This window comes from Didymosphaeria variabile (genome assembly GCF_027946475.1).
Source record: "Didymosphaeria variabile strain IMI 356815 chromosome Unknown scaffold_5, whole genome shotgun sequence".
NCBI classification, from domain to species: Eukaryota; Fungi; Ascomycota; class Dothideomycetes; order Pleosporales; family Didymosphaeriaceae; genus Didymosphaeria; species Didymosphaeria variabile.
This window is the reverse complement of record NW_026611624.1, coordinates 800,033-813,187: the sequence shown is the minus strand read 5'-3', so window position 1 is coordinate 813,187 and position 13,155 is coordinate 800,033. Positions and strand designations below refer to the sequence as shown.

The window sequence follows — 13,155 nt, the reverse complement described above, 5'->3', positions numbered from 1 at the left end:
GTAGCACAATACCCCAAAGTTGTTTCATCCGCAAAGAAAATTCATTCGTCGCCGGGCCACAACCATTCGAGTAATTCGAAGAAGTCCTCAAGATCCACACGCATGTATACCCAAGCCAATCCCATGGGAGGAGCAAGGAACGAAGCCAACATTGCAATACCTTGAAGAGACCCAATAAACATGAACCAGCACATGTCTAAGAAAGTACAAATCTCTGGGGCCGGGCTGGTATCTTTTGGAGTTACTAGGGCGCTGATGTCGTCCTTGTGGGTACCTGCGTTACTGTCGTTTCTGATGCGGGATTCCACCATGAATATAGATAGAGGTCCAGTAGGTTCGCCGTATATCCTATCGTAGACTACTGCGACGAAAATTCCCAAGACTAATACGACAATGTACAGCTGGAAGTATCCTGTAATCAACTTGAACTTACCTGTTTCACAGCGGTACATAGTCAGCATGCGTCGCATAAATGTCATATGCTGCGATGGATCTTACTGTTCTTGAGGTCATCGCGATGGGATCCATGCTTGAAATCATCATGAGCAGGCTCGATATTTTGCATAATTCTTTTAAGCTTTTTGGCTGCATTTACGAGACTCTTTCTTGCGGCCTTAACCTGCTCTACTGCATCGTCAAGTTCGGATAGTTTGGGCTCAGATACGGCTCCTGGATTGGATCCATGAACATCACTGACGCTGGGCTAGTTCTTGTTTAGCCCAGCGCTGAATTGAATCCTCACACATTCGTCATTTTGTTTGGTCATGTTGCACTGCGAAGTGGCAACATCGATGCGGGAGGGCGTACTTTGGACCACGCTCTGGCAGTCATCTACGGAAGATTTAGGAGTTCTACTCGAACATCAGCATTTTGCTTCAAGAAGTGGTGTTACGTTGTACATGCAGCTGGACATGGGTCGATTACTTACCCTGCACTCGAAGTGGTGCCCTCTGTGTCTTTCTTCATATAGACATTGTGATCAAGTAGCCTGCTCGCTTTCGATAAGCGAGTCGCTGTCCAATGCATTTCGGAGGCGTTTTTGCAGTAAATGCAAGATCCGCCAAGCTAGCTGATGATTTTACTTTGCGGCGGGAGGAACATTGTACTTCGTCAGGCAGTTCGAAATTCCTTTCTAGCGTCCGAGTAACGTATCTTAGCCTCGTCGATCTTAGAGCAGGGGATCCGAGAATGAGAGCTATGTGACTGTGGAGAGAGGCGACTGTAGCTACTCAGCCGAGGACGGGACTGTGTGCTGAAGGTGCGATAGGTAGATGCAGCAACTAGCTTGGGCAATTCCACGCGAAGGAGGGGTACCTGGCGACTTGTAAGTAAGAATCTAACGTCTCGTATATAGTGCTAGGCCAAGCAATAGGACACTGTACATAAACCTGGAGAGTACATTGCACCCGTGGGCTCTGAAACATCATTAAAAACTTCAATGAACGTACCGCTCTGCCACACGCGAGCTCCAAAGCCTTGGTGTGTGCTATAACAATCATGTTTGTACATGTGGATGCATTATCAACAGCTTGCTGTTCGAGATGATACGATGGCGAAGAGTGCGAAGGATCATGATTTTGAAGGATCTAAGGCTCTTCAGGAACTCTGGGTTCAGGTCCCTACATACCAGCTATCCGGGACTGTTGGGTTGACTCGTCGCCATTAGAGTGGAAACATCCCTGCGCTTCGTCTAGCCCTGGAGAGAAGCACCTCACGTGCGCACCTGCTGCACATAACACCCCACTTCTTATTTATTTACGTTCCCTAAATCACAAATTTACCCAAACATAGATATGATTGGGTTTATCTCATTGTCTATGGCGGAGGAATCCGATACTTCTTGGAGTGTCAACCGCGAACCATGACACGAATAACATGTTCCCCACCGCTCCCAAAATAACGACCTAGTGGCCACTAGGGAAAATGCTAAGAATCATGTCTGAAGTCGTGCCCAACGAAGCGGCGTTGTTTGGCAAACACGCTCGCTGATTAATCCAAAGACTTCGACAGGCCAGAGCGCCTAGCATCGAACCAAGGCGGGAGGATTGGAGAGTTTGCAATAACGAAATTTATATGAGAGTCGGCCACTGCCAATCTAGAGATCTTTCGTACACATACCCGACATTAGGCCCCCGAGCCCGGGGGGGAAGGCTGTAGCGGTGGTGCTGACAAATTGTGTGTCGACGTCATTGTCAACAGCATTCCTCGTGCATTTGTAATAGAAATCGCTTTGAGGCTGGGTAGATCTTATAAAACATAGCTCTCGATCCTGAACAACCAATACAGATAGTTATCATGTCAACATCTATCCATCCTTTCAAGCTCTCAATCCCTTCATCCACTCTCGATGACTTGCAAACGCGTCTTCGTTTGACCCGCTGGCCAGACAAAGAGACAGTCACCGACTGGTCTCAGGGCGTTCCCCTTGCAATAATTAAAGAGCTTTGCGAGTATTGGCAGACAAAATACGATTGGCGGCGATGTGAAGCACTGCTCAACTCGTACCCTCAATTCACGACGACCATTGACGGTGTGGAGATTTATTTCTTACACATCCGGTCAAAGCATGAGAACGCTCTTCCTATGGTCCTTACACATGGATGGCCTGGCTCAATTCTAGAATTCAGACATGTAATTGATAAGCTCGTCGACCCTGAGTCTCACGGCGGCTCTCCCAAGGACGCGTTCCATCTGGTGGTCCCAGCACTCCCGGGCTATGCCTTCTCCAGTAAGCCGACTGAGGGAGGATGGGATTACCGTCGCACCGCACGTGCATGGGCTGAGTTAATGCAACGATTGGGCTATGCAGATAGCGGATGGGTCGGCCAGGGCGGCGACTGGGGGGCGCACGTGTCCGCAAGTCTGGGCCATCAAGCACCAAAGGGACTGAAGAGTGTTCATATGAACTCCATATACCTTGAGCCGAAGAAAGAAGCCCAAAAATCATGCCAAGATAAGACGGGCGAAGAAAGAGCCATGCAGCTGGACCGCCATCGGGACATAGGACATTACGGATACTACACCCAGCAGTCAACGAGACCGCAGACCCTTGGCTATGGGCTTTCTGACTCGCCGGTTGCGCAGGCTGCCTGGATCTATGAGAAGTTTAGAGACTGGTCCCATCACGATGGAAATGTGGAGACGGTGTTTAGTAAAGATGAGATGCTCGACACGATTATGTTGTATTGGCTCTCTAATTCCGGGACATCATCTGCTCGTTATTATTGGGAGTGCGAGCTTGACTCAACCGCGTGGCCGATTGATCTCCCGGTTGGCGTGAGTTGGTTCTCGGGCGATACAACCTACGGTCCGAAGGAATGGTGTGAAAGGTACTACAAGAATATTGTGCATTGGAAAGAGGTGGAAAGAGGGGGCCACTTTGCGGCGTGGGAGGTACCAAACCTCTTTGTTAAAGAGATACGCGAGTGGGGAAGCAAAATCAGGTAACAGGACATAAGCGTGCTCTATCATCATGAGCTTTCAGTATTGATGAAGAGCGTAGAATAAAGATCTCTTCGTCATACATGTTGTGAGCATCGCGTGAAAGACATGAGCGTAGTTCGCGATATCATTGTGCATACGACAGGCTTGGGTACTTTTTTGTACTGTATCTGAAGACGAAGCAAGAACTATGTCGGAAACTCTTGTCTACGAGACTGGATAATCGGACTCGATGGTACCTGTGAGGGAAGGCGCTCGCAAGAACCAGGGGAAGAGCTCTCCAAGGAGGCAGTGACACCTCCATCCCATCGTGAACAACTGAAGCAAGCTTAACAACAAACCTTTCACATCTCCAATACTCATTCGTCATACAACCAGGTAAGCCACCACACTCTCATGAGAGACCTTTGGGCTTGCTGATTATGAAAGCTATACACTTCGTAGTATTTTACCCGGCATCGATATACCACCATTCACTATGGATCAACCAAATGCTCCACGCGATGAGACCCCAGTGACACTGCCCATCCGCCCCGGCGTAACGAAGTCGGAAGACAACGGCGCAATGAAGCCTCCAGTGCTGCCCAAGCTACCGATTATGGTTCCACTGCTGCCTAAGCTACCAATTATGCAGCCGCAACCATCGCATTGTGCAGCAGATAAAGCGACGGAAGAGGCCAAACGCAAGCTGGATCGAATATTTTCCAAAGACCACCCTTCGCATACGGATGAATATGCGCCGCCAGGACCGCCACTAGCTTTTCCGCCCACCTCTTTGCAGCCCCCGATACGGCTCCTTCTTCCTGAAACCAAGGAAACGTATGAAGGTCGCAATGCTAGCTCATCTGCTAAAGCTGACTCTCCGCATTCGCATGAATATGCGCCGCCAGCAGTGGGGCAGCCACAAGACCCCCCGCCCACCACTTTCCAGGTCCCGATAGGAGCCATCCTTCCGGTAACCAAAGAGATGCTACAAGGTCCCAAAGCTATCTCCTCGACCAAAACCAGCCCCTCTCCTCAAACCCAATGTGAGCGCGGAGACACCGTCCCTCGATCCTCCCCAATCCCACCTTTCTCACAGCCTTCGAGCAGCCCAGGACTCTGCGACCACCAAACAGCAAGACCTACGAATCAGCGCCCGCAACGATCTCACGAACAAAGCCACCGGAAACGGGGCAATCGCCAAAAAGGACAACCAGAGCGCCGAGGCGCCCAGTCCAAGGAGGAAGATGAGTTCAAAGCAGCGCAGCGAGAATTCGCAAGACGACGACGCTTATCGCCGCGTTCATCGAACGCGAAGAGAAGGTTGAATCTTTGAGACTCCGTCCGTACCATTGAGCGAAGGCCTAGCGTAGGCCAAGGTAGGATACTTCAGCATTGGGACTTGCTAGGGACCCGGTATTTCGTGTAAAAAAGCTCAGATTATCTCCAGGTTTTCCACGTGTTAATCGCGTGTCGTATGTGACGTTGTCATAGAGACCGGGAAGTCTGTCTCTCCGAGAATCACCCCAGACTCCCCAGCTCGGATTTGTCCCGATACTTGCGGGGCTGATGAACGCTCTTCGATCCAGGTGTCCTTGTCGCTACGACAGAGGCCTGGGTGACGACCCAGTTTATGCATGCCCGTTTTCAATGGATAGCACGCTTCACGCTTCTTGAGGAGCTTTGTCAGATATGCGAGTCAGTCTGTCAGCTTGTCGAAGTTTATGGAGAACAGGGAGAACAACGGGATTGACAGTGTTCCAGGAACAGACCGAAAGCTAAGGTCAGCGGACGAGGGGATGACTGGGGTTGATATAGATCTCTTATTTCAGTTCGTGCTGCTATACATGGTACACATTTCCACTTTCTCTGAATACACCGCATACCTTTCTAAGTAGCCTTGCAAGTGGCGGAACGTGCATGAACGCTGGTGGCGCTAGAGTAAACTATCATGAGATGAGCTGTTCTGACGCTCTAGAACTGCATTCTTCGCTACGTCCAGAAAAGAAAAAGTGCTTGGACGCTCTGTACGCGCTTCTTGTAAAGGCTAACTTTCGAGGAAGTCAGGAGAGCACGTGCTGGATCTGGCGTCATGATTTTGCATCAGACTACCGCAACCCCAGAACCGTCTCACCTGTACTATAGTGCTGATCAGAGCGATGACCTCTCAGCGCACTTGGACGCCTTGATCCATCGTGTTGACAGCGAGCTGATAGAGAGGTAGGATGCCCGCCCACTCGGCCCCATAGGGCATCAGAATGGCCTTCATATCGTCCATAGAAGGGGACTTTCCGGCGCCAACGCGCTCTCGAATCACCGACTGCATCTTGCGCACCTCCGTGATCTTCTGCTGCTCGGAATCGCTGGGTGGTCGAGGAGACCAGCTTGGAGCGCCGGCGTCTAGATGCGCCGCCTTGAAATAGGCTGGAGATCCGCGAGGAGGATTCATTAGCACCTCGGCGCGAACTTCGTCGTAGGACTGAAGGAGGCTGTCCCGCCATTGTGGGCCGAAAAGCAACTGCATGTTGGCTGCGGTGTCTTTTCCGGTGACTACGAGTCGGCGTAATGGCGCCCTGTACGTATGCGTCAGAAAATTATCGTCAAAGGGAATAGAAACGCCTACATGGTGCCTTGACCGTCGGAAGCCGATGACGGAAGTCCCAGGTTGAGCGTAGCAGCAAGTGCTCTGGCCTCCGCAGATTTGTGAGCCTCGGTATTGTAGTATGTGTGAGCAGCACCGAGCAATGCAGCCGCATCAGCAGATACTTTGGGAGGCGCATTCCTGCTCGGGCGGTTCGCGACGCAGGCAGGCTTGTGCTTCTTCCAATGAGCTTTCTGACATTCTGTGGAGCAGTACCAAGCCTTCTTGCAGGCGCCACATTTCATCAATGGCGATGCAATGTCGTTGCGATGCTCTTGGCAATTATGGCACTGCGTTTCTTCACCGAGCTGGACAGCAGAGCCAGTCGCTTGAATGGAGGACTGGTTGCGCATCGATGGAGTATCCTGACGCACAGACTCCGCCAACCTGCCTAGTAATTCCGACCAGCAATCGTTCATGATATTCTTTTCTTCCTCACTGCACACTGGTACGACGCAAAGTCCCTCTGGTAATCCATTGTAGGCGAATAGAGGTTCCAGAGCTGCAGCGAACGCCGCATCGTCAGTAGACCAACTCCATGGGGCCTTCGCTTCAGCCAGCGCACGTCCGGTCGGATCCGGGATTTGTTTTACGAATGCTTCCAAGAGATATGGCAGCATCTTCCCAGCCTTCTCCTTCGTGGTCAACGTCGTTGGAGCCTGGAATGGTCCAGCTGTCAACTGGAACCTGCTCTGCGGATTCACGGCAACGACTAGATCACCAGGAGGCTCGAAAGGCACCTGTATTTAAAGTAAGTCAAGCATCAATAGTATTGGTCCTCCAAGATGGATCAGCTGGGGCGGAGATCGTCGACAACTATTGTCGCAGTGCAGAGGGCAAGATGCTACGGAAATACGCCGTCCTATATATTCCGTGTCCTGAAGATGCCGCATCCTGGTGACCTATTTGATTGGTAGCATGGTATCGGGAATACGTACATGACGAATCCGAAATACCCAGTGATTAGGCAAGCCAGTGGGTGTAGTTTGCGGCCGAGGAAGACGCTTGAAAGCGTTGATGATGTCTGTCATGGCTCGATACACGGTGATACCAAGCTGAGTACGTAGGTGCAGGGTATGCTCGCGCAACCTGGACTCGAGTAGCAGTGGTCGGGCTCTGAGATCTGAAGGCAGGATAGCGGTGGTGTCGGAGAATTAGCTGCGTACGCGGAATAGCGGGTGGAGGTTGACTAGCGCTGTTTTTGCGGGCGCTAACCCACTTGTGTAAACAACGATCAGACGTTTGCTCCTGCCATACGCCTGTGTACGTCAATATGGGTAGTCACGTAACGGCGGCATATTGCAGCAGCGATCTATTATACTCGCTGCTACGTCGATATACGCAAACGGCCTCTGTGAGTTGCACTGTACGCCGTCTATCAGGAGAGATGTGGCTGCTACAAAGTGTGTCAACGCCTCGAATAACTCACTGAATATTGATGTTTATTATCGAATAGCGCAGAGTGTGCAGGCTAATACTATAACAATGACTGCGTAGGTCGACGGATATTCTGTTCGACTGGAGCAGCACCGCGGTCCACTACGCACTTCATCTCCTGGCCGGGAAGACGCAGCTTCAATAGTCAGACAGAGGTAGGCAAGTTCCGACTTGTCACGATTTGCACTTCTCATGCATGCAGCCGTGGCTGTCCCGAGCTCTTGAGGTGACAACGATAGGAGGGAGTTGACCAGAAACGTAACGAAGAAAGCATGCTAGGAAGCGTGTATAGGTTCAAGCGAGAGGGTCCGGCGATCCATTCCAATATCTTCCAGTACGAAGATAAACTATACACGCAAGAACTGGATGAGGCCAATCCAATCAGAATCGTAAAATGACCTCGTGGCTTTCTCAAAGTACTGACGGTGGTATACGCCATCCCTGTCAGTGTTACACCGGTCGACTGAATATGTAATTCTCTCAAAGAGGCTCCGTCTCGACGAGTGCCGCACTAAAGCCCTTCCTCAGCTCTTCACCTTCCGACGCTCAGTTTCCCACGTGCTCTAACGCAAGACAAATCTCCTGACTACACGGACACCCGCGCGGAGCCTTACCGAGCAGCATCCAGTGTCTAGCAACGGGAGGGTCCAGCCGAAGAGCGATGGACGTCGCACAGCGCCCGCCGGAAGGACAACCGTCCCTAGCATTCCTCAACATCAAACCTACGGCAAACCAACCCGCGCGCATCGCCAGCAATTCAACAACAGACTCCAGTCCGTCGAAACTCAACAGCCCGCCCGCAGTTCACACCCCACTACCAAACACCCACCGCCTGTGACAATACACCCGAAACACTTACCGCACCACAAAAGCAAATACACTCCTTCGTCCTCCGCACGGCACGCAGTCTACGCCCCTGGCAAATGCAAAACGGCAAAACGGCTCGTGCAAACGTAAGCGAAGCCCCGAGCACACCTCACGTTGTGGTCAGTCAGCCCAGGGCAGCGTCGAACCTGCATCGCATCGCATGCACGCCCGCACCTCGGCATCCCCGTCCGATACTCTACGTACATCTGGAGGACTAGCTAACTCAGCTTTTGGGTTGACGCACCGCATACGCGCTTCGCATCCCCAACCCAACCCATCCCCATCCCCTGAACACCAGCCCCACGAGCACTGCTCTTCATCCCCGAGCCGCCTGCCCCCCTCTTATTATCACCCATTGTAGAAGCGCCCAGAGCCAACTTAATTGCGCCCCAACGACGCCGGGCGAGCGCACGATTCATGACGCCTCTCGCGTGGTGCATCCTTCCTTCCGTGTCTCGCATGGCACAAAGTACAGTAAAAGTGCCCTAACCTCCCCACGGCGCCACACGCAAACGCACTGTCGAACTAGACCTAGTCTCACGCGCACGGTGCGCCACAAAGTGCGCAGTAGGCGCCTTCAAAGCTCCAGAGAAAGAGCCCGCCTGCCACATTACTCAGATGAAGCAATGAGATCAATGAGAAACACGCTCAGCTCAGGCCAGGCCACGCGCAACCACGCTTTCCTTTCCTTTGCTTTGTTGACTTGACATGACTTAACCTGAGCCGAACGAACCATCGGCAAGCCCGCCACCAATGTCTTCAATAAAGAAGTCCGTTCCCTTCAGATTGATATTGCACCAACGAACTTACGATGAGGCCGGCGCCGGCGCCAACGCCAGTGAGCAATCCTGCACCTTCCCCATTAACGTTTGCCGAGGCCAACACCTGAAAAACGGAAACCGCACGCGAGCTCCGCTACCAAAACGCCTGCACCCAATCAGAGCCCACCTTTTCCAACATCACATCACTCCGTTGTCACAGGAAAACGAGAACCGTGGCACCTCTACATCACACTTGTATGCATGGACAGATTTTGATGATGCTTGATGATGAATCCCATTTCGTGCTATCCGTCCGAACCACAAAAGGTTTGGAGATGCAATCATCTAATCTACTAGAATGATATCCGAAGGATCCGATGCATGTTGGAGATGCCGTCTCCATGATGTTCGCACTGATGCTGAGAGCTGCCAGTCCGCAGATGCTGGACATAAAACGCCTTGAATATGCTGAAATAGAATGCATGATAAGCTGGCTCCAAACGACCAGCGTGCTTGAAATAAAAAAAACCACCCAATGCAATGCAACGCTTGAACGCAGGCGACAAAAGACGAGATAAGGAGATAGAGCTCCACAAAAGCCGTCGTTGGGGAGCGTCGACTTCGGAAACATGTATATACAGAGTGGAGTGAGATTCCTCAACGGAAGATGGGCTGCTGCGGAACAGGCAGTTGGTTGAATTGATTGACCTCAGGCCATGCGCCATGATCCATGTAAGGAAGGGGTCCGGAACGACGGTCGGCTGTAGGGCGGCCAAGTGGCTGATACTGCATTTGATCATATGCAATGTTGCGGGCCGGGTTGTGCATCGAAGTCGACGGCGGAGGCACGAGCAGCGTGTGAACACCACGAACCGGGCGGTACGGAGACTGCCGCTGGTTGAGGAAGTACGACGGAGATAGTTGCCGCTGCCCGGCAACAGGATAGGTTGCACTAGTAGGCGAAGACCCGGCGGAGGGCGGATAAGGGCTGACTTGACGTGACCTCTCTGTTGTTGGCGTCTGCGTAGAGTAAATGGAAGAAGGGGCTGTCGAAGTCGGCGTGCTGACAGGTTGCTGCCACTGGACTGGAGGAGGGTAGACCATAGCCATGGACCGAGTTCCCGGCACGGATGGCGGGAGGTCTGACCAGTTCTTGACTTGCATAGGGGGGTTGGACTGCGGGGCCGGAATAGATAGACTGGGTAGCGGCGGAAGCCTGTTCATCGATGGAGGCGGCTCGAAGGATCGGTTGACGGGCGCTTGCAGCGTGGGGATTAGCGGTGCGTTGCTGTAAGGACCTGGAGCAAATCCATGAGCATGTCTCTTTGGTGGCGGCTCCACCGTGTAATCGGAACTGCGTTTGCGTTGAATGGGACCCAATTCCGGTAGAGGACCAATCGGAGACACGGCAGTCGACGTAGCTTGCGGTTGCAAAAGCGGGGCGTGGGAGAATTGGCTGTGCGATGGAGAGTACAGCATCTGCACCGGGGGGGATGGCTGTTGAGACGTGGGAGGTGAAGGCACAAAATTTGGATGAGCGAGCTGAGCGGGGAACGCGTCGACTGGGCTGATGGCACTGGGCGGCGGTACTTTGGACGCTCGATCGAAAAAGGTTCCGAACTTCCCGAGGATGATATGCCACTCTTCCCACTTCTTCTGTGAGGTGAACAGGCTGTATCTCATATTGCTGAGAAATTCCACCTCCATGACATGGACTTCTTGTACGGAGATGCCCGAAACCTCGGCCCACGTCTTGTTGGTGTATGTGTTGTCATCGAGAAATTTGTTGCCCAACATCAAAGCCACGGTCAAGAGGCGGTATTCGCTGCCCGGTTTTCCCTTCACCGTTGGGTTGGTGAGCTTCAATCGGTATATGAATAGCAATGCCAAGAGAATCACGTTCTGTGCGACCTGGGTGGTTGTGAGAATGGTAGTCACCCATTTCCTGAAGCCAGTCGTCGGAATAGCATCTGGCGAAAGAGGCTGGATTGGCATCCTGGGTGAGTTGCCATCTAGGACCTGTTTCAAGACCGTCGAGCTTTCGAACCAGAAAAGGCACGTCACCTAGAGAAGTTAGCAACCGCGAGGCGAGAGAACAGCTATCGCCAAACTCACCTCGGCGGCTAATTGCGGCAGCCCCTCCTGTGGTGTGCTGATCGAGGCCGGCACCCTGAGGTTAGCTGAAATCTTCCGTTGTGCAACGTTTTGTACGGGTTGCTGAGGCGCCATGCTTTGCACGGATTGCTGAGCCTGTCTTGTCGGGCTTTGTGATGTTGCTGTTCGTGAGTTGCCGATGGCAGGCAACTGGTATCCATACTCTCGGCCGGTGCCTTCTGTTGACGGCAAAGAGACCACTCTTACTGCGGAGCCGGGAAAGTCTGAAGATGGCGTGAGCGGCTGGGCCCTTTGCGTGGACCTCAGAGCATCGAGCCCGAGGTGGCCGTTGAACTGCGGCATGGGCAGCTGCATCTGGCGGGTGGCATCCATCTTCAAGGATGAGCGGGAGGGGGCGTAGAAGTCGAAAGGACGCTCCCTCGGGAGGGCGTGAGGCATCGGATTGGGAAGCTGTAGCTCGAGCATGTGGACGGCGTCGGAGGTGAGGGTCAAGAGCAGAGGCCAAGGCTCAGCGTGGTTTGGGCATGTGAGGAGCGGTCGTTTATGAGTGAGCTCAGAGTGTTTGCGTCTTCACGACAGGACCCATGCGGAGGAGTTGTGGTGGTCAAAGGAGGCTAGGCACAAAGCAAGGGAAGCGTCCGTGTTGTTCAATTGTTGACGGTATGCCGGGCAAATGAGACTAGGCAGTAATTGGCCAGGTTGTTGGTTCGTGAGCAGGTTCGGTGAAGAGGCAAAGAAGGTGCTGGGCAATAAAGGAAACCGTGGTGAAGGGGTGCATGGAGGACTAGAGGCTAGCCGTGGGCGGGCGCTGGCGATTGTGCCGTAATGGGCCTGGGATTGTTGCCCCGGGCCGCGTGCTGCTTGACAAGCATGGCTTGGGGCCGTTGGGGTGATAAAACAGCACAGAATTCATGAGTGTGAAGGGCAAGGCTCGGAAGGTTCCAGGCATAGGGACTGATCGTAGCTTCTGACTTCATCAGGCCGTGCGCGGTGCAGGGGCGGCCCAGGCAGGCAGCCGCGAGCGAGTGAATGGGGACTGGCGGCCCCTGCTGGGAAGGCGCGCGCTGAGTGGCCCGCGCGCTTTGTCCTTGACTGGCCCATTCCGCTGCCAGAGAAGTCCACCGCAGCACCGACAAAGCCCCGGTCTGCATCATGGATCAGAGTGCCCATGGCGCGGCCCAGCGTGCAAACGCAAGCAGTCCGCTAGCGAGCCTCTCCGCGGTCAGCCAGAGACACTGCGCGCACTGCCCGAGTGGCCGGCGGGCGCTTTGTGTGCAGTCATGCTTGCGTCTGGGCGCACCCCTAGCGGCACGGCGGCACAAGAGACAGCCAGCAGGACTGCAACGCCGACTGCTGCGTGCGTTTGCCGCAGGTGCTGCAATAATGGGCCGCGACTAGACATGACCTCAGCCCTCGACCGCCGCCGTCATGGGATTTGATTATCCACGCCGGCGTCCGCCATCTGACCCGCCCGCAACCCAGTCGTGTCGTTTAGATGCGCGGTGCTGCCCCGAAGCGTGTCAAGCCTGGCTGGGGCGCCACGGCCTCGTCGCCAACCTCCGCCTCAGCACCCGCCGCCCGCGCTGATTGGGCATCCCGCGGGCTGCGCGGATTGTCGTGCGCGTCGACGGCCTCACAGCCAGCTCACACAATGCCTACTCATCACCACAGTAGCCTCCTGACAAGGTGGGCCCGCAGTCCGGTCCAAAATGGCAGAGCAGCGCTCCTTGCCTGTGGCCTGCGGCACGGCCAAGCCTTCCACAAAGCGCTCAAGATGACGGGCACGCTCACCCCAAAACCACCCGCCCGTCGTGTCTAGCCGCGACTGAGTAGCACTCCCAAGTCGTGGCCACGAGCTGCGCGGATGGCCCTCTCCAGGTGCATCGGCGGGCCAATCACGTCGCAGCGGGC

General features: G+C 53.8%; 4 protein-coding genes across 4 annotated transcripts; 1 reads left to right on the top strand and 3 right to left on the bottom strand.

The window, feature by feature from the left end:
- Positions 1–2,295: 2,295 nt before the first annotated feature.
- Positions 2,296–3,447, top strand: N0V89_006714 (uncharacterized protein; the record flags this gene model as incomplete). The annotated part of the gene is made up of 1 exon (XM_056215483.1): positions 2,296–3,447. The coding sequence occupies one exon, from the start codon at positions 2,296–2,298 to the stop codon at positions 3,445–3,447; it is 1,152 nt and encodes a 383-aa protein (XP_056069730.1).
- Positions 3,448–5,590: 2,143 nt separating this feature from the next.
- N0V89_006713 (uncharacterized protein) lies at positions 5,591–5,947 on the bottom strand (the record flags this gene model as incomplete). Its single annotated transcript, XM_056215482.1, has 2 exons — positions 5,591–5,912; positions 5,943–5,947. 2 exons carry the CDS (start codon positions 5,945–5,947, stop codon positions 5,591–5,593), a joined length of 327 nt encoding a protein of 108 aa, XP_056069729.1.
- Positions 5,948–6,042: 95 nt separating this feature from the next.
- N0V89_006712 (uncharacterized protein) lies at positions 6,043–7,004 on the bottom strand (the record flags this gene model as incomplete). The annotated part of the gene is made up of 2 exons (XM_056215481.1): positions 6,043–6,804; positions 6,999–7,004. 2 exons carry the CDS (start codon positions 7,002–7,004, stop codon positions 6,043–6,045), a joined length of 768 nt encoding a protein of 255 aa, XP_056069728.1.
- A 2,782-nt stretch (positions 7,005–9,786) lies between these two features.
- On the bottom strand, positions 9,787–11,709 carry N0V89_006711 (uncharacterized protein; the record flags this gene model as incomplete). Its single annotated transcript, XM_056215480.1, has 2 exons — positions 9,787–11,193; positions 11,245–11,709. 2 exons carry the CDS (start codon positions 11,707–11,709, stop codon positions 9,787–9,789), a joined length of 1,872 nt encoding a protein of 623 aa, XP_056069727.1.
- Positions 11,710–13,155: the final 1,446 nt, after the last annotated feature.